Source organism: Equus przewalskii, chromosome 13 (assembly GCF_037783145.1).
Source record: "Equus przewalskii isolate Varuska chromosome 13, EquPr2, whole genome shotgun sequence".
NCBI classification, from domain to species: domain Eukaryota; kingdom Metazoa; phylum Chordata; class Mammalia; order Perissodactyla; family Equidae; genus Equus; species Equus przewalskii.
The window spans coordinates 34805952-34823008 of NC_091843.1; the positions used below are offsets into that span (position 1 = coordinate 34805952).

The 17057-nt window shown below is 41.8% G+C and overlaps 2 protein-coding genes across 2 annotated transcripts; both read right to left on the bottom strand.

Annotated features, from left to right (window-relative positions):
- Positions 1–17: 17 nt before the first annotated feature.
- LOC103550683 (protocadherin beta-18-like) lies at positions 18–2923 on the bottom strand. Its single transcript, XM_008519689.2, has one exon. It carries the CDS (start codon positions 2921–2923, stop codon positions 536–538), a length of 2388 nt encoding a protein of 795 aa, XP_008517911.2. The 3' UTR covers positions 18–535.
- Positions 2924–9629: 6706 nt separating this feature from the next.
- Positions 9630–16384, bottom strand: LOC103550684 (protocadherin beta-14). The gene has a single exon (XM_008519690.2). It carries the CDS (start codon positions 12571–12573, stop codon positions 10177–10179), a length of 2397 nt encoding a protein of 798 aa, XP_008517912.2. The 5' UTR covers positions 12574–16384; the 3' UTR covers positions 9630–10176.
- Between the last annotated feature and the right edge of the window lie 673 nt (positions 16385–17057).

Consider the following 17057-nt stretch of genomic DNA (forward strand, 5'->3'; position numbering starts at 1 on the left):
AGAAGAAAAGCCCCTAATTATGGGAGAAATTGTAGTCTTTTCCATTTAATACTACTGTGAAACAAAAACATGCAATTTTTGCAGACATTTCTCCATTTAACAATTTGACAGGTACGCAAAATATCAGAGTGAACAGAATATATACTAATAATTCATTATATTTGTATCATACTTGTCTCCTGAGTAACCACATCAAAAATTTAGAAAGTTTCTAGACAACAATTAAACAGAAAATAGTACTGAGGTCATCTTCTAATCAATGGCCTTTGATGATGAAAAATTGATAAATTGAACAAATATAACTTTTCAGTAATGAAGTAGAGTTGAAAGTTCTTTGTCTCCATCAAAATAGAAATGACAAAAAGAGAGGATATATGAGTATATACTCAAAGAAAATTAGTAATCTCCTTAATTAGGAAAACGAAATCAACAAAAGACCAAGAAATTCTCTATGGGCCAAAAAGGGTAATGTAGACCTAGTACATTTAGAAAGAACTAACCTTCATCCTGAACACTCTGAAAAATCAACGAATTCCTAATTGAATCCAAAACCATTTACAAAGTTTGAGTTTTCCTCCACATCATTCACAGACCCCTGATGGTCGCAGGCAAGAGATTTCAGAAACTTGAACTCGCTGGTCCCTGAACCTGCCCTCAGACACACCTCATACTGGTAGCTCTGGGACAGAGTCCCGGTGCCACTCACGTCCACCAGGTGGCCCGGAAAGGGGCCCTCGGGCACCGAGCAGCCACCCAGCGACGCGGCCCTGCTCCTCCTGCACAGCCGCACCGCGACGAACAGCAGCACCGACAGGAGGAAGAGCGACGACACCGACGCCAGCGCGACGACCAGGTAGACGGTGAGCGGGTCGGCCCGCGCCTGCTCGGCCGCCGCCTCGGGCAGCGGCAGGTAGGGCTGGGAGAAGCCGTCCACCAGCAGCACGTGCAGCGTGACGCTGGCCGAGCGCGGCGGCTCGCCATTGTCCCTGACCTGCACCAGCAGCCTGTGCTTGGGCGCGTCGCGCTCGCTCAGCAGCCTGGCCGTGCGCACCTCGCCGTTGTGCGGCCACACGCCGAACAGCCCGGGCTCCGTGGCCTTGAGCAGCTGGTACGACAGCCAGGCGTTCTGGCCCGAGTCGCCGTCCACCGCCACCACCTTGGTCACCAGGTAGCCCGCCTCGGCCGCCCGGGGCACCAGCTCGGTGCAGGGCGCAGAGCCGTTCTGCAGCGGGTACAGCACGAAGGGCGAGTTGTCGTTGGCGTCCAGCACCAGCACGCGCACCCGCGCCTGGCTGCTCAGCGCCGGCGAGCCGCGGTCCGTGGCGCCCACGCCGAACTCGAAGGCCTGCAGGGCCTCGTAGTCCAGCGACCTGAGGGCGAACAGGTGGCCGTTGTCGGCGTTGATGGACACGAGGGAGGCCAGGGGCAGGTGCGGGTCTTGGGGCGGCAGCAGCGAGTAGGTGAGCTGGGCGTTGGCGCCTGCGTCTGTGTCCGTGGCGCTGACGCTGCCGATGTGCAGGGCGGGGCTGTTGTTCTCGCGGACCCAGAGGGTGTAGGAGGTTTGGGTGAAGGCCGGGGCGTTGTCGTTGACGTCGGAGACCAGCACGGTTATGTTGTGCTCGGTTTTCAGTCTGGGTGTTCCCATGTCTGTGATGGTGATGGTGATGTTGTACTCGGCTCGGCTTTCTCTGTCCAATGGGCGCTCTGTTACCAGGGTGTAGAAATTCTTGAAGGTAGGCTTCAAGACAAAGGGGAGATTGTCCTGAATTGAACAAATCATCCTCCCGTTGTCCCCAGAGTCTTGGTCTCGAACGCTAAAAACAGCGACGACCATCTCAGGCGACGAATTTTCTGGTATGGGGCTGGTAAGAGATGTCATGACTATTTCTGGTGGGTTGTCATTCACATCTACAACTCGAACTAAAATTGTTGATTTTCCTAAAAGGCTCCCACCATCAATGGCCTGAATATTAATTGTATAAGACTGAGTTAACTCAAAATCCAGAAGCGCTTTTAAATGGACTTCGCCAGAAATTGGATGGATTTCAAATGTTTTCCATATGTCTCTGGAATTGTGAGAAAATGAATAAGATATTTCTCCATTTATTCCTGCATCTAAATCTGTAGCAGACACCTGGACGACCAAGGAGTCCAGAGGGCTGTTCTCTGGTACCTGAACCTCATAGATGGGTCTCTCAAACTCTGGAGCATTGTCATTGATATCTAAGACCAAAACGCGAACCAGTGCAGTTCCGGACCTGGGCGGAGACCCACCATCCAAGGCTGTTAGCGTTAATCTAAACTCAGACTCCTTTTCTCGATCCAGAGATTGGTCCAGTAACAGCTCTGGGTATTTTCTGCCCCCATCATTGTCTTGTAATTTAAGGTGGAAATGAGGATTAGGGCTTAATGTGTAGTTTTGAACACCATTCTTTCCTACATCCAAGTCCTGAGCACTATCTATATGGAATGAGGCTCCTGGAGCAGTACCTTCTGAGATTTTCAGAAGTATATGTTTTTCTAGGAACGTAGGAGTGTGATCATTTATGTCTTTGACCCAAAGCTCAGCCTGAAAAAATTGCAAGGGATTTTCAAATAAGACCTGGAAATGCAATATACATGGCTCAGTGAGATCGCAAAGTGCCTCCCGGTCCAGTTGCTCATTTAAGAGTAAGTTGCCAGTCTGCTGATCCAACCACAAATATGGTTTATAGTCGTCAAAGATGACTCTGGCTCCCCGCACAGCAAGATCATCCACACGCAAACCTGTGTCTTTCACTAGGTTGGCTATAAAGGAGCCAATCTCTGTTTCCTCTGCCACAGAATAGCGCCAGGTTTCTGAACACACCAAATACTCTCCCAAGAAAACAAAGAAAAGCAGCACTTGCCTTATCTGCTGACGGCTCCCCCCTCCAGGCTCCATTGCTCCTTAGCCAAACGTCTTTCTGCAGAAATGTTTCAACTCGGTCTCAAACAGCCCTGCGAGTTGCTCTTCTCATCTATCAGCCTGGAACTTTGAGAATCTATAGACTTGTAATCCCGTCTCAAAGGTGTTGTTGTCTCCCTAGCTTTCTCTTGAAAGCCTCTTTCCGCCCCCTGCTTTTCCAGCGCTTTCAGTTCCACTGGTTAATGGAAACCAGAGCATCTGAGGTTGCAAAAATTTCCCCATCTTATCCTGCAGCGCCACCATGCGACTCTGCAGAGTCTCAGCTTTTAAGCAAAGTCAAATAAGTTTGAGACAAAATATTAATCTATCTTCTGTGTTTGTTGAAAAATTTAAATTGTATTTTCTCTGATATTCGTATTTTCTTTTCTGAGTTGCATTCTTTGTCATATGTGATGCTATTATTGTTCAGTCTTTAACACAATAAACCACAATCTGCTAGAGCTGTGGTGGATATAAAAAGCATATTTAAGATATAGCCCTAGCCTCAAATGAGTTATGATCTCTCTGTGCAGACAATATGTAAAACAACTAAAAATAGCTAAAAGGACTCTCTTATGTGATTGACTAAGTGAGCAAAAGGTTCCTAGGAAAGCTGGAAACGGGAACCGGAGGTCTTAGTCTTCTCTAGCTGTCAGCAAATACTCTTAGAAAAGACAATCAGAATAAAGTCATGAACTTGAAACTGAACCTGGTAAGTGCAAATAGTTGTTTTGAGGAGGCTGGACATCTAAGACTGGGTAAATGGTACCATTTATTCAGGGATACTCCGTAGGAGACTTGCCTGGCAGCAATAGAAAGTAAATGCTCAAAAGTAGTGAATAAAGTCAGATACGTCCAGTCTCTGACAACATTAAAAAAGGTTGAACCAACTAGACCCCAGTTTAGTTGTGGAACTGAATTCCATTTTGCAGACTCAGGTCTTCCAGAGGTACAATTCTAAATATTTTATTCATTCATTCATTCATTTATTCATAAAATATTTTTTGAGCATATTGTTCATGCTAGGAATGGTAATAAGTGTTAGGAATAGATTGGTAAACAGACAAACACAGTTTCTGTCCTGAAAGATGGAGGCAGAAAAGTGATCACACATTTAGAGTAGAGCATAATGAATGCCATGATAGCAAAAGTTCATGCCACTATAAGAGCATAGGTGAGGGTCATCTAATCGGAATTTGGAAGTATAGGAAAGACTTTTCTGGAAAAAGTGTGTTCCAAATGGATACAAAAAAAATGAGTATGAGTAATCCACACAAAAACTGGGTGTCGGGTAAAATTTCCAGGCAAACTAAAGACATGATAGTGGAAATCCAAAGTAAGAGAAATGTTTTGAAAGAACTGCAATAGGATCAATATAGCTGAGCTGCAAGAGGATAGAAATGGTGAGAGTTGAGATTGGAAAGATAAGCAAATATTTTGTAAGCCATGCCAAGGCATTTGGACTCTGCATCCATGGAAATGCAAGATTATTAAAAGGTTTTAAACAGGGGCTGGCCCTGTGGCCAAGTGGTTAAGTTCGAGCGCTGTGCTGCAGGCGGCCCAGTGTTTCGTTGGTTTGAATCCTGGGCACGGACATGGCACTGCTCATCAAACCACACTGAGGCAGCGTCCCACATGCCACAACTAGAAGAATCCACAACAAAGAATATACAACTATGTACCGGGGGGCTTTGGGGAGAAAAAGGAAATAATAAAATCTTTAAAAAAAAAAAAGGTTTTAAACAGACAAGTGACATGACCATGTTTTTATCTTTCAAAACATCATCCCGTTTCAGAGTTGAGAATAAATTAGAGAGGAATAGGACTAGAGACAAGAGACTGATTAGAAGTTTCAGTAACAGGTAAGAGACGATATTGGCCTCAGCTAGAAATGCAGTAATAGAGCTGTATTAGAATGATAAAGATAAAATATACAGGATGTGATGATAGATTGGACATAGAGCAAGTGGGATAAGGAGTGAAAGTAAATGTGCTTTTTTCCTGGCTTAGGGAACTAAGTGAGTGTTGGTGCTATTAATTGATAGAGAAAACACAAGAAGAGAGAAGAGAGGAACAGGTACAAGGCTGGAGAAGATGTTTAGTTTTGAGGAAGAGAAAATTTTAATTTAAAATATGCTGGGTTTGAGATGGCCATAAAACATGTATGTAAACAGTTATATAAATGATCTTCCATTACATAAATAAAGTTGACAAAAGAGGTTTGGGCTGTAGAGACAAATTTGGTATTTATTGGTATAAATGGTGATTGAAGCCCTTCAAGAAAGAATGTGTGTTGTAGATTAAGAGAAGTATGTTTGAATTTGTGATTTCAGAGATGATGCAGCTCTAGGATGTTACCACCAGAAAATGGCCACGGCCATAGGTGACTAGAGTAGAGTAGAAGTGAATGTCACTAGAGGTGAAGAAAGATGAATAAGAAGAAACAGAGATAGGTCAAACTCCTGGACTCAGAATTGTGACAAGGGATGGACAGAGGAAAACTGTAATAAGTTACATTTGAATTTGATTCAAATGTCTCTACATTTGATTAAATGTCTCTGCACCACTTCACTCCCATGATCTTGATTAATTTTAAAACAAAACTGATATCCAGGTGATTTGATTCTCTTATTAAAAAAATTTTTTTTTGAGGAAGATTAGCCCTGAGCTAACATCTGCCACCAATCCTCCTCTTTTTCTGAGGAAGACTGGCCCCGAGCTAACATCCATGCCTGTCTTCCTCAACATTATATGTGAGATGCCTGCTGCATGGCTTGACAAGTGGTGCATAGGTCTGCACCCGGGATCCCAATAGGCAAACCCCGGGCCGCCGAAGCAGAACGTGCAAACTTAACCGCTGTGCCACTGGGCTGGCCCCTGATTCTCTCATTTGATGACTCTCATGTGCAATGACTATTTAGGCAGGAGGGCTTGCTAATTCCTTTCAGCACCTCAAAGATATTTTACTTTCTTTTTGTAGTGTTCATTGCTACTGTTGAGAAATTGTCAACATGGACCATAGCTGTCCATCTAACTGTCATGTGTTTAAAGACTAAATATCTTTTTCCTGTGCCTTTTCTTTTTTCAAAAGATGTCTCTTCGTCTTTGTCTTTCTGAAATTTCACAATGATGTTTCTAGGCATGCTTATCTTTTATTTATGCTGGTAGGTTTACTTGGGTCTCTTGGATCTGTACATTGATATTTTCATCAATTCTAGAAAAATCTCAGCCATTATTTTTTCAAATATTGCTTCTGATCCAATCTTTCTCATCTGTTTTTCTGGAATTCTGGTTAAATATATGTTAAATCTTTTTATTTTGTCTTATGTTTCCAACCATCTCCTCTGTATTTTTCATCTTATGAACTCTCTGAGGTGCATGCTGGATAAATTATTTTCTGACCTTTCACTCCACAAGTTCTTTATTTGGTTGTATCTAATTTTCTGTTAAACCTTTTATTTAGTTTTAAATTTTGTTTATCATATTTTTCAGTTGTAGAAGTTCTATTTGGTTCTTTTCTAATCTATCACATTTTATAGTTTCTCATTCCCTGTACATCTTCAAGTATAACTTTTATTCCAACTAAAATGGTTAGCATCTTATAGACTGTGTCTGATAATTAAAATATTTGAAGCGTTTGCAAGATTATTTCTATGTTCTGGTTTTTTTCTGCTGGCTTTCACTCATGGTGTCATGTTTCCTTGTGTATGAAGTTATCTTTGTATTCAAGTTAACATAAAAATTATTTATATGAATAATCCTAGGCTTAGCATGAATAAACCCGTTTTGACCGAAGGTCTGCATTTGGTTCTATGAGGATCTGGGCGCACTATCTGTCAAAGACCACCTTAAAGCAAGTTCAGTGCTAACAATCAAGTTCAAAGCTGAAAGTCCACACAAGGGCTCATCCGTTTCCAGTTTGCTTTCACCATAAAGGTGTAGTTCTTAAGGATCCATATTTATTAGTGCGAGGGTCTTTTATAAACTTCTCACTTTGTTAGGCTTTGATTTCTTCCCTCATTATAAAAACCATCAAAATAGACGCTCACATTTCCCAAGATTCCAAGTGTTCCCAGGGAAAAAGTGGATTTGGAGCTCATTTATATTCTGGGTTATCTTTAAACATTAACTGTGGCCTGACAATATATTAGTGTCTTATTAGCTAATTGCTTTCAGTGGAAGAGTTGGTCTACATAATCTATACCATCCTCATTAAAAATGTAAAGTCTCAAGGATATTGTTATGTCTCAAAATTACAAGTAAACTCTTAGCTTTCATAGGGTATAGGCAATTGATCTACCTGAAGGGATAAAGAAATAATATATATTTTTTACCAACTTCAACTGATCAATACTAAATGAGCTCTATAATGCTGCAATCAATTTAAACAATCTCTTGGAAAAGATGATTGCTATCATCGACATTGGTGTAGCTCCCACTTCTCTCTGCACCCCTCCTTCTTCTATATGTAAACACATATCTGTTTCGTACAGCTGTTCCTTCTTCTCTCCTTCTGATATGTTTACTTACATATTTGTATGTTTCAACAAATATAGGATATTATGTATTATATGGCACTGTACTATAAGCCTCAGTCTCTTTCCTTTTAAAACATTTGGGATTTATCCATGTGGTTTTATGTACACCTAGTTCACTCCTTTTGATTGCTGCGTAATACTTCTTCATAAACATGTTCCACATTTTGTTTATCAATTGGTTTACTGATGGATATGTAGTTAGGCTCCTATTCTTTGCTCTCTCAAGATGGACATGCCTATGCACATCATTTGTGAAGCTGTGAAGAGTTTTCCAGTTTATATACTCCAAAATAGAATTGCTGGATCATAGGTTATGTACATACTACATTTTACTAAATAATATTGAAAATCTCTCAAAATGGCTGTACATGTGATTTCCTATTGTTTCACTTAATATTACCAAAATTTCTCATCTTTACTAGTGTTATGGGTGTAAACTGGTGTCTTATTTTATGCATTTCACCAACTAATGAGGTTGAGCATCACTTCATGTTCTTTTCAGACTTTCTGTATTCTATTTTGAATTTCCTTTCCGTTTTATCCTTTTAAAAAATCTTATTGGCTGTCTTGACTTTTTGACTTTTGCTGATCTGCAAGAGTGATATGAATAATCTAAATATTAATCCTTCTCAGTTAAAATGCTGCAAGCAGCTTCTCCCTGTCTGTCATCTGCTAGCTTATCTGTGCTAGCCTCTAGTTTTCAGGTAGTAAAATTTGTCAATTTTTCTCTTTATTTTTTGGACTTTTAAAGACTTGTTTAAGAAATTCAAACTGATAGTAAGGTCATAAAGATATTTTTACCTAGATTTATTACATTTTTTCCAATTAAAGTATTTCAAATTCAGCTCTTAGATCCATATGAAGTTTATTTTTAGATGGCATGAGATAAGAATTTTGTTTCTTTCTGGAATGAGCCAATTTTCCCAATAACTTTTGCTAAGTAATCAGTATTGCCCCTACCCTCAGTGATTTTTGACACCTCCTCTATTGTGACCAAGTTCTGTTCTGTAAAAGGATCTGACCGTGGATTCTATTCTATCTGGTAGTCTGCAAGTTTGTTCCTGAATCATTCAAATAGGATATTCTGTTCTTATCTATTCTTGGGTTTTTTTCTGTGTGTGTGTGTGTGTGTGTGTGTGTGTGAGGAAGACTGGCCCTGAGCTAACATCTGTTGCCAGTCTTCCTCTTTTTGCTTGAGGAAGATTGTCGCTGAGCTAATCAATCTTCCTCTATTTTGTATGTGGGATGCCACCACAGCATGGCTTGAGGAGCAGTGCTAGGTCCGTGCCTGGATAAGAACCTGTGAACCCCAAGCCGCCAAAGTGGAGCACCCAAACTTAACCACTATGCACCACCTGGCTGGCCCCTGTTCTTATCTATTCTTATTCTCATGCATAAGAAACATACGATTTGCTTCTTATGACTCTGAGGGACAAAGAGGGCCCAAAGATTCTTTTTCAGGATTTTATTGCTTAAATGCCTATTTAAATGAAATTCTCACAACTATTAAATATCTGTTGCAACACAAAATAAAACCAATAAAAATTGCATGAAGCAAAGAAAAAAAGATTCCTAATGAAATTGGAATTTGCTTCACTTATTTCACAATGTGAAGTAAAATTCCATTTTACTACATCATTTAGTCTATAATATTTAATTTTATGAAATTACAGAAATGTATATGCACATTAGCTTTAAATCCACACCACATTCTAGCTATCAAAATCTCTACCCATAATCATCCATTGAACTGTCCACCTATAGATTGGAGACTTTATAATTCATAATACCATTAGGCATTTAAAACCATAAATACAGGCCCATTCCTTCTTTGTGGATAACCGAGAGAGGCCACAAATATTAAGGACTTTTTATATTTGCTCTTAAAAATCAATAAGAAAGTGAACCTAATACATTTCTTTAACAGTTTAAATTTTCATTTTAATTTAAGAAGTTTTTATCTGTAATATTCTGAGGGAGGGTTATTTTGCTCAAGATGATACCATGAATTACATTTTCGCTAAGTAATGATAAATATAAAATAATACAAATTTAAACTAGCGGACACGGCATATTTAAAGAAAACAAAATAGCATTATCAAAGCCCAGAACATTGTAAGACAACAGCATCAACAACAAAGGAAAATCACTTAAGAAATCGATAATTCGAATATGATCACTTTTATTTTGTCATAAAGTGAATTCTTGAAAAACACTACACAACAAAAAGCAAAGAAATAAGGTACCCTAGTACTGAATATGGAGAGATCGCATTTTTTACCCATTATGATGAACATTTTCAATAAAAGCCATTATGCTTTCCACCCAGATCCAACAGCATTTTTTATTTTTCCTTTATGCTTTAATGAAATGTCTGGAAGTAAATTACATATATTGTGGCACTCACTCTTAATACTTCAGTTTGCACCTCCAAATAATAACATTGTCTGCATAGCAACTCACTTGTCACAAAAAAATTAGCAATAACTGCTAATATAATATTTTTGACCAAATAAATGGGAAAAAAGCACATAGATTGTATTTCCACGTCATTATGGCCACTAAAAAAGATTTTTAAAGCAACTGTGAGGAGAGTGTAAGAAATGATACTGCATGCAACTACAGTGCAACCTAAAATCCATTACACATAGGCAAAAAGTAGATACTTTCTCCAAAGAATAATAAAAGGTTAGAAGTTTAAAATAAATTATTTTATTGAATGTTGAATCCAAAGCTATTCCTAAAGTTCTCATTTTCCCCCGTATTCCCACCAGTGTCATGGACTGGAAGATTGGGGATAATCGGCTTCAGAAATTTAAACTCATTTGTCCCGGTACCTCCCCTGAGACACACCTCATACTGGTAGCTCTGGGACAGGGTCCCGGTGCCACTCACGTCCACCAGGTGGCCCGGAAAGGGGCCCTCGGGCACCGAGCAGCCACCCAGCGACGCGGCCCTGCTCCTCCTGCACAGCCGCACCGCGACGAACAGCAGCACCGACAGGAGGAAGAGCGACGACACCGACGCCAGCGCGACGACCAGGTAGACGGTGAGCGGGTCGGCCCGCGCCTGCTCGGCCGCCGCCTCGGGCAGCGGCAGGTAGGGCTGGGAGAAGCCGTCCACCAGCAGCACGTGCAGCGTGACGCTGGCCGAGCGCGGCGGCTCGCCATTGTCCCTGACCTGCACCAGCAGCCTGTGCTTGGGCGCGTCGCGCTCGCTCAGCAGCCTGGCCGTGCGCACCTCGCCGTTGTGCGGCCACACGCCGAACAGCCCGGGCTCCGTGGCCTTGAGCAGCTGGTACGACAGCCAGGCGTTCTGGCCCGAGTCGCCGTCCACCGCCACCACCTTGGTCACCAGGTAGCCCGCCTCGGCCGCCCGGGGCACCAGCTCGGTGCAGGGCGCAGAGCCGTTCTGCAGCGGGTACAGCACGAAGGGCGAGTTGTCGTTGGCGTCCAGCACCAGCACGCGCACCCGCGCCTGGCTGCTCAGCGCCGGCGAGCCGCGGTCCGTGGCGCCCACGCCGAACTCGAAGGCTTGCAGGGCCTCGTAGTCCAGCGACCTGAGGGCGAACAGGTGGCCGTTGTCGGCGTTGATGGACACGAGGGAGGCCAGGGGCAGGTGCGGGTCTTGGGGCGGCAGCAGCGAGTAGGTGAGCTGGGCGTTGGCGCCTGCGTCTGTGTCTGTGGCGCTGACGCTGCCGATGTGCAGGGCGGGGCTGTTGTTCTCGCGGACCCAGAGGGTGTAGGAGGTTTGGGTGAAGGCCGGGGCGTTGTCGTTGACGTCGGAGACCAGCACGGTTATGGTGTGCTGGGTTTTCAGCCTGGGGGATCCCATGTCTGCGACGGTGATGGTGATGTTGTACTCAGCTCTCATCTCTCTGTCCAGTGCTTTTTCCGAAACTAGAGTAAAAAAATTCTTGAAGGTCGGTTTCAGAGAAAAGGGGAGGTCATCTTGAATAGAGCAAACCATCCTCCCGTTGTCCCCAGAGTCTTTGTCTCGGACACTAAAAAGAGCAACCAGGGTCTCTGAGGCGTTCTCTGGAATTATCTTTGTAATTGACGACATGGTCACTTCTGGTGGATTGTCATTTATATCTATTACTTTAATCAGAAGAGTGCATTCTTCTGAAAGACCGCCACCATCTGTTGCCTGAATATTTATAGTGTATGACTGTGTTACTTCAAAATCCAGGCTTGATCTCAAATGTACGTCACCCGATGGTGGATTGATTTCAAATGTTTTACGAATATCTTCTGATGCGTGCAAAAATGTGTACGATATTTTCCCATAATTTCCTGCATCCAAATCCTTAGCAGAGATGGTGATAATCCAGGAGCCAATGGGCGTGTCCTCCAGGACCTGCACCTCATAGAGCCTCTGAGGAAACTCAGGGGCATTGTCATTGACGTCCAAGACCTTGATGAGAACCAAAGTTTTCCCAGACCTGGGTGGGGAGCCACCATCCAGTGCTGTGAGTGTTAGTCTGAGCTCAGGCTCATGCTCGTGATCTAACTCTCTGTCCAGAACCAGTTCTGGGTATATCTTTCCATCACTGCTGTCTCGAATTTTAATGTAGAAGTGAGAATTGGGGCTAACTGTGTAGTTTTGGAGACTGTTCCTTCCTATGTCCAAATCTTGGGCACTCTCCATTAGGAATGTGGTTCCAATAGTGGTACTTTCTGATATTTGAATAAGTATTTCCTTATCCAGGAATGTAGGGGAGTGATCATTTATATCTTTGACATGTAGCTCAGCCCGAAAAAACTGTAAAGGGTTTTCCAGTACCACCTGAAAATGCAGCACACAGGGCTCGGTGGAGCTGCACAGCTCTTCTCGGTCTAGTTTCTCATTTAAGAGCAAATCCCCGGTGGGCAAATCGAGGTGCAAATGCTTTTTATTGTCATCAGACACTACCCGGGCCTCCCGTGAGGACAGCTCCTCCACCCCAAGCCCCAGATCCCTTGCCAGATTGCCCACAAAAGAGCCAATTTCTGTTTCCTCTGCCACAGAATAGCGCACAGATTCAGGACCCGCCTGAGACAATCCCAGCAAAACAAAGAGAATCAGGACTTGCCTCTTCCGCAGAGCCAGCGCCCCTCTGATCGCCATGGTTCCTTCAGGCAACGTCTTCTGTGAAAAATGTTAAGTCCAGCCCTAATTTTGGAAGCTGAAGCCCTGATTTTTTAACAGGAAAGCGCTGGAGGGTAAATAGCCCTCCAGCAGCTCTGTAGGTGAAGCCTCTTGAATAGCTCTCTTTTCGTTGGGTTGGATGTTCTCTGTTCCCCTGAATAATGGAGCCCACAGTGTTGTCCATGCATCGTTCTCATCTTATCCTGCAGCGCCACCATGTGTTTCCATGAATTCTTTTTCAGTAAAATTTTTTTCTCTTTGAACAAGTAACTTGTGAATACATCTGTAGTATTTTAAAGCAAATCCAAGACATCATATATTTTTACCTCTAAATATTTCACTAAATATCTCTCATAGATAAAGACTTTTCAAATATAACTATGATACCACTATCATAATCAACAAATTTAGCAATAATTCCTTCATATAATTTATACACAGTCTGTGCTTGGGTTTCCCCAGTTTTCTCCAAAATGTTTTTACTGTTGGTTTGTGTGAATCAGGATCCAAACAAGGTCCATATAATGCATTTAATTACTGTTGTTTTGAATGCCTGACAAGAAGACTCCATTAAAATGTCCTGAACCAAAGAAATAATATTTTATGTAGGCCATTTCTTGAGTAATTGCAAATATATTCTCTCCTCCGCTCTTGTAAATACTTGTTGAATTCAGTCAATTATAGTTAGTAACGTCTTTACTTTTTTCACTAATGTATTTTTTAAATACACATGTAAGGACATGGCATAAATAGATAGAGATAATCCTTGTGTTTCTGAGGCTCACAGGCTAGAAAATTTGGCAGACAACTAATTAAAATATGCCACAATGTATGTATAGGTAAAGAGTAATATAGAAATATCTAGAAGGGACATCTTGTACCTAGAAGGTAGCATACTGTAGTGATTATGGACATGGATTGTGGAACCAAAAGATCTACATTTGAATCCTAGTTCTGCCACTGACCATCTTCAGTCTTAGCCAAATTATGTACCTTTGTTTCCTTACCTGTAAAATAGGCGTAATAACAGTATTTACCTCCTAGGATTACAATCATAGGAATCTAATGAGTTAGTATCAACAGAGTGGCTAGTAAGTGCTAGTTAAATGCCTGTTAAAAATAAATAAAATCTAATCCGAATTTTTGGACATCAGTGAAAGCTTTCCTGAGGTAGTAAACTATAAGTTGTGATCTGAAGGAGCTAACCAGGAGAAGGAGGAGTGTTTCAGACAGATATTTTGAGGAACAGAGAGAAGTTCAGTATGCCTTGAACTTTAAACCAGGGAAGAGGAGAATTTAAAAATAAGATTGGGGGAAAAATCAGGGTAAGAACATAAATGATTATATATGTTACATCATGCATTTCAAAATTTATCCTAAGGGCAATTAAAATACAATGTAGGATTTTAAACAATCAATTAACATGATCATATTTGCATTTTCGGAAAATCAGTTTGGCTGATGTATGGAGAATCGATTTCAGGGGGACTGACTAGAATTAGAGAGGCCAGTTAGGAGATGATGGTAGCCTGGATGAGGGTAATGCTAGTGTAGATGGGGAGAAGAGAGATGATTAGAAAGACATTTAGGAGATAGTGTTTAAGACCCAGTGTTCGATAGGTTGCATGGGATAAAAAGAGGAAAGACTCATGGATGATTAACATGCCTCTGGATGGGTAATTGGATGGCTAGTGGTGTCATTCGTTAAGACAGGGAACACAGAAAAGAAACAAAACTGAACTGAAGTGGAAAAAGATGAAGTCAGTTTTGGACATGCTGATACTGAGGTAAGTACCTGTGGGCTATGTATGTGTGTATGTGTGATGCGTGCACACATGCCTATGTATATTTGTGAGTGTGTCCAAATAAAACCAAAGCACAGGACATAAATCTGGGCTGGAGATACGGACTTTGGGATTCATCAGCATGTATATGGTGATTGACACCATGAGAGCTCTAAGATAACCAAGCTAAAGTGTGTCAAGTAAGAATAGAAGAGGCTTAGCACAGAACTCTGAGAAACACTGTCGTTAGAGGAGAGGGGAAAAGAAGTATCTTTTAAAAGACGAGGAAGTCCCAGAGGGCAGAATCATGAAACCAAAGGCAAAAAGCATTTCAAGGACAGGATGAAGATCAAATGTAACAAATGCTTCAGAAAACTCAAGAAAAAGAAATATTAAAGTGATCCATGGGATTCAAGAAGATGATCATTGGGGAGGATTCTGATAGATGTCTGCCAAAATCTGTTCCCTTCCTTTACATAATAGAACTGTAGCCAGGCACATGGCTCCTCAGACAGATAGCTTGTCCCAGCCTCCCCCGTAGTTTAGTGTGACTGATTGAATTAAGTTCTCACAGATGGATGTTGCACAGAATTTTTGTTTGCCACTCCCGGGTCTGGAATGGAAGACATCTGGATGTGTCTCCCTCCACCCCCCACAAGCCAGCTAGAACCCAGCTGAGGCAGTGACAGCTACAGTCATGCAGATTATGACATTGCAACAGGGAATGTAGGAGCAATTACTTGGAACAAAATTTGGTTCCAGAAGGACTGAAAAGAGCAAACCTGCCCCATTCTACCCAATCATTTACATCAGAACCGTCACAGGAAAGAGATACAGACTTACAAGCCACTGGGTAGTTGCACCGCTTTGTTTCAGTCATATAACCTTAGCTAACATATACAAAAATCTATGATCACCTTTACAATAGCAGTTTCAGTAGAGTGGTTATGATGAAAATTAGATTACACTTGGTTTAAAAATAAGGAGGGTGAGGAAGTAAAAACGACAATCCTTTCAAGAAAGTTGGCTGCAAAAGAAAGAAATAGATTGGTATCTGGAGGAGAATTTAGACTCAAGAGGGTTGTTTTTTAAGTCTAGAGAAAGTTGAACTCATTTAAAAGGCTAATTTGTAGTATTCAGTAGAGAGAGAAAATTAAGATACCCAAGAGAGGATATAAGCAATGTGAAGCCCCTAGAAGGTGGTTAAATATAGGGTCCAGGATTGGACTTAGGTGCAAGGGACCTCAGCAGAGGAAACTGTAAGTACAGATGCTATCAAGGGTATACGTTTGGGGACAGGAAATTGAGAGAATTCCTATCTGATGGATTCTATGTAAGAAATTAGGCAAGTTTGTCCACTGTAAGGGGGTATGTACTTAGTAAGGTGAGAAGTTTAAAGTAAGATAAATAGGTTTGAAGTAGTTGTTATGGAGAATAGAAGAGAAAGCTGATTAGGAAAATCTACAAGGATTTCTTGGCTTTGAAAACCCAATTAAGTTTGAACATGGTAAACTTAGTAGCAATAGGATTGGTAATTTCTAAGTTTTGTCTTATAGAGTGTAACATCCCAGGCGTAACAGAAGAGGAGGGAGACGATTATATTCATCTCATGTGGAGTTTTATCAGGTGGTTTTAGTGAAGGAAAATTGAACAAGGGGATTGAAGATATGGGTTTGAGAGTGATTGGGAGTGCTAAACCAGGGAATCATCTGCATAGGAAGGAAATTAAAGCAGGAAGGGGTGGTAGGTGGTAGCAGCATCGTGGAATGGAGGTTCTGATAAGGTCAAAGACAAGATGTGATAGTAATAGCAGAATGGGAGGGTAAAGGCACAAAAGATTGTGTTCTCAGAGGGAGAGATCTGAAATTATTATTTCATAGAAAGAACAGTTCTGGGTGGTGAAAGGTGCAGCATGTAGCCAAGACACTAATGACTGAACCAGAGGAGAGGAGAACCCTGAGGACCGAGAGGCCATGTTGTTAGATTAATCAGGGGCCAGGAGTGAGAGCAAGACTTGAGCTAGAAAGGAGATGAGGAGAACAATGTGTTTGTAAGCTAAAATGTCCTTATGTCCTTTATTCCCCTTACTCTTGGCTAATCTAACCTAAACTGCTATTTAATTTTTATTGGTAAGGGTTTTCAAGAAAAAGCACTCTGGGAGGCTGGGCTATCTCTTCCATCTCCATTTTGTAAGTGACCTTTTCCCACTGGACAACCTATGATCCCTGAATATAAAATTGACTGATGCACTTTGACTCCTACACACTAATTTAAATTTAGCCATGAATGAGGCATTTGAACATAAGAGCAAAATTTGTTTTTAGCAATATGTTTTAGGACTATGGGTTGGTTACTTGTATTTGGGCATCTACGTTCCTGGGCCTGGCCACTCTCCATTAGAGTCAGGAAGCACATAGTTCTCTCCATAAATAGACAAGTCCTCCTGTTCAGGTATCTGGAAAAACTTGAAGCAATAGGATAAGTACTTGGTCCTTGTCTCTGCTGCTGTATGCCTGTTAGACTTTCTGCCTGAGTTGTTTGAACTGCTCTTCCCCTTCTATAATAGATGAGAAAAGGCCCAGCTTACCTGGGACCACAGGCTGCCAGAACCACTTCCAGTTTCATTTTTAACAGCGTTATTGAGATATCACTTACATACCATAGAGTTTGCCCATTGTA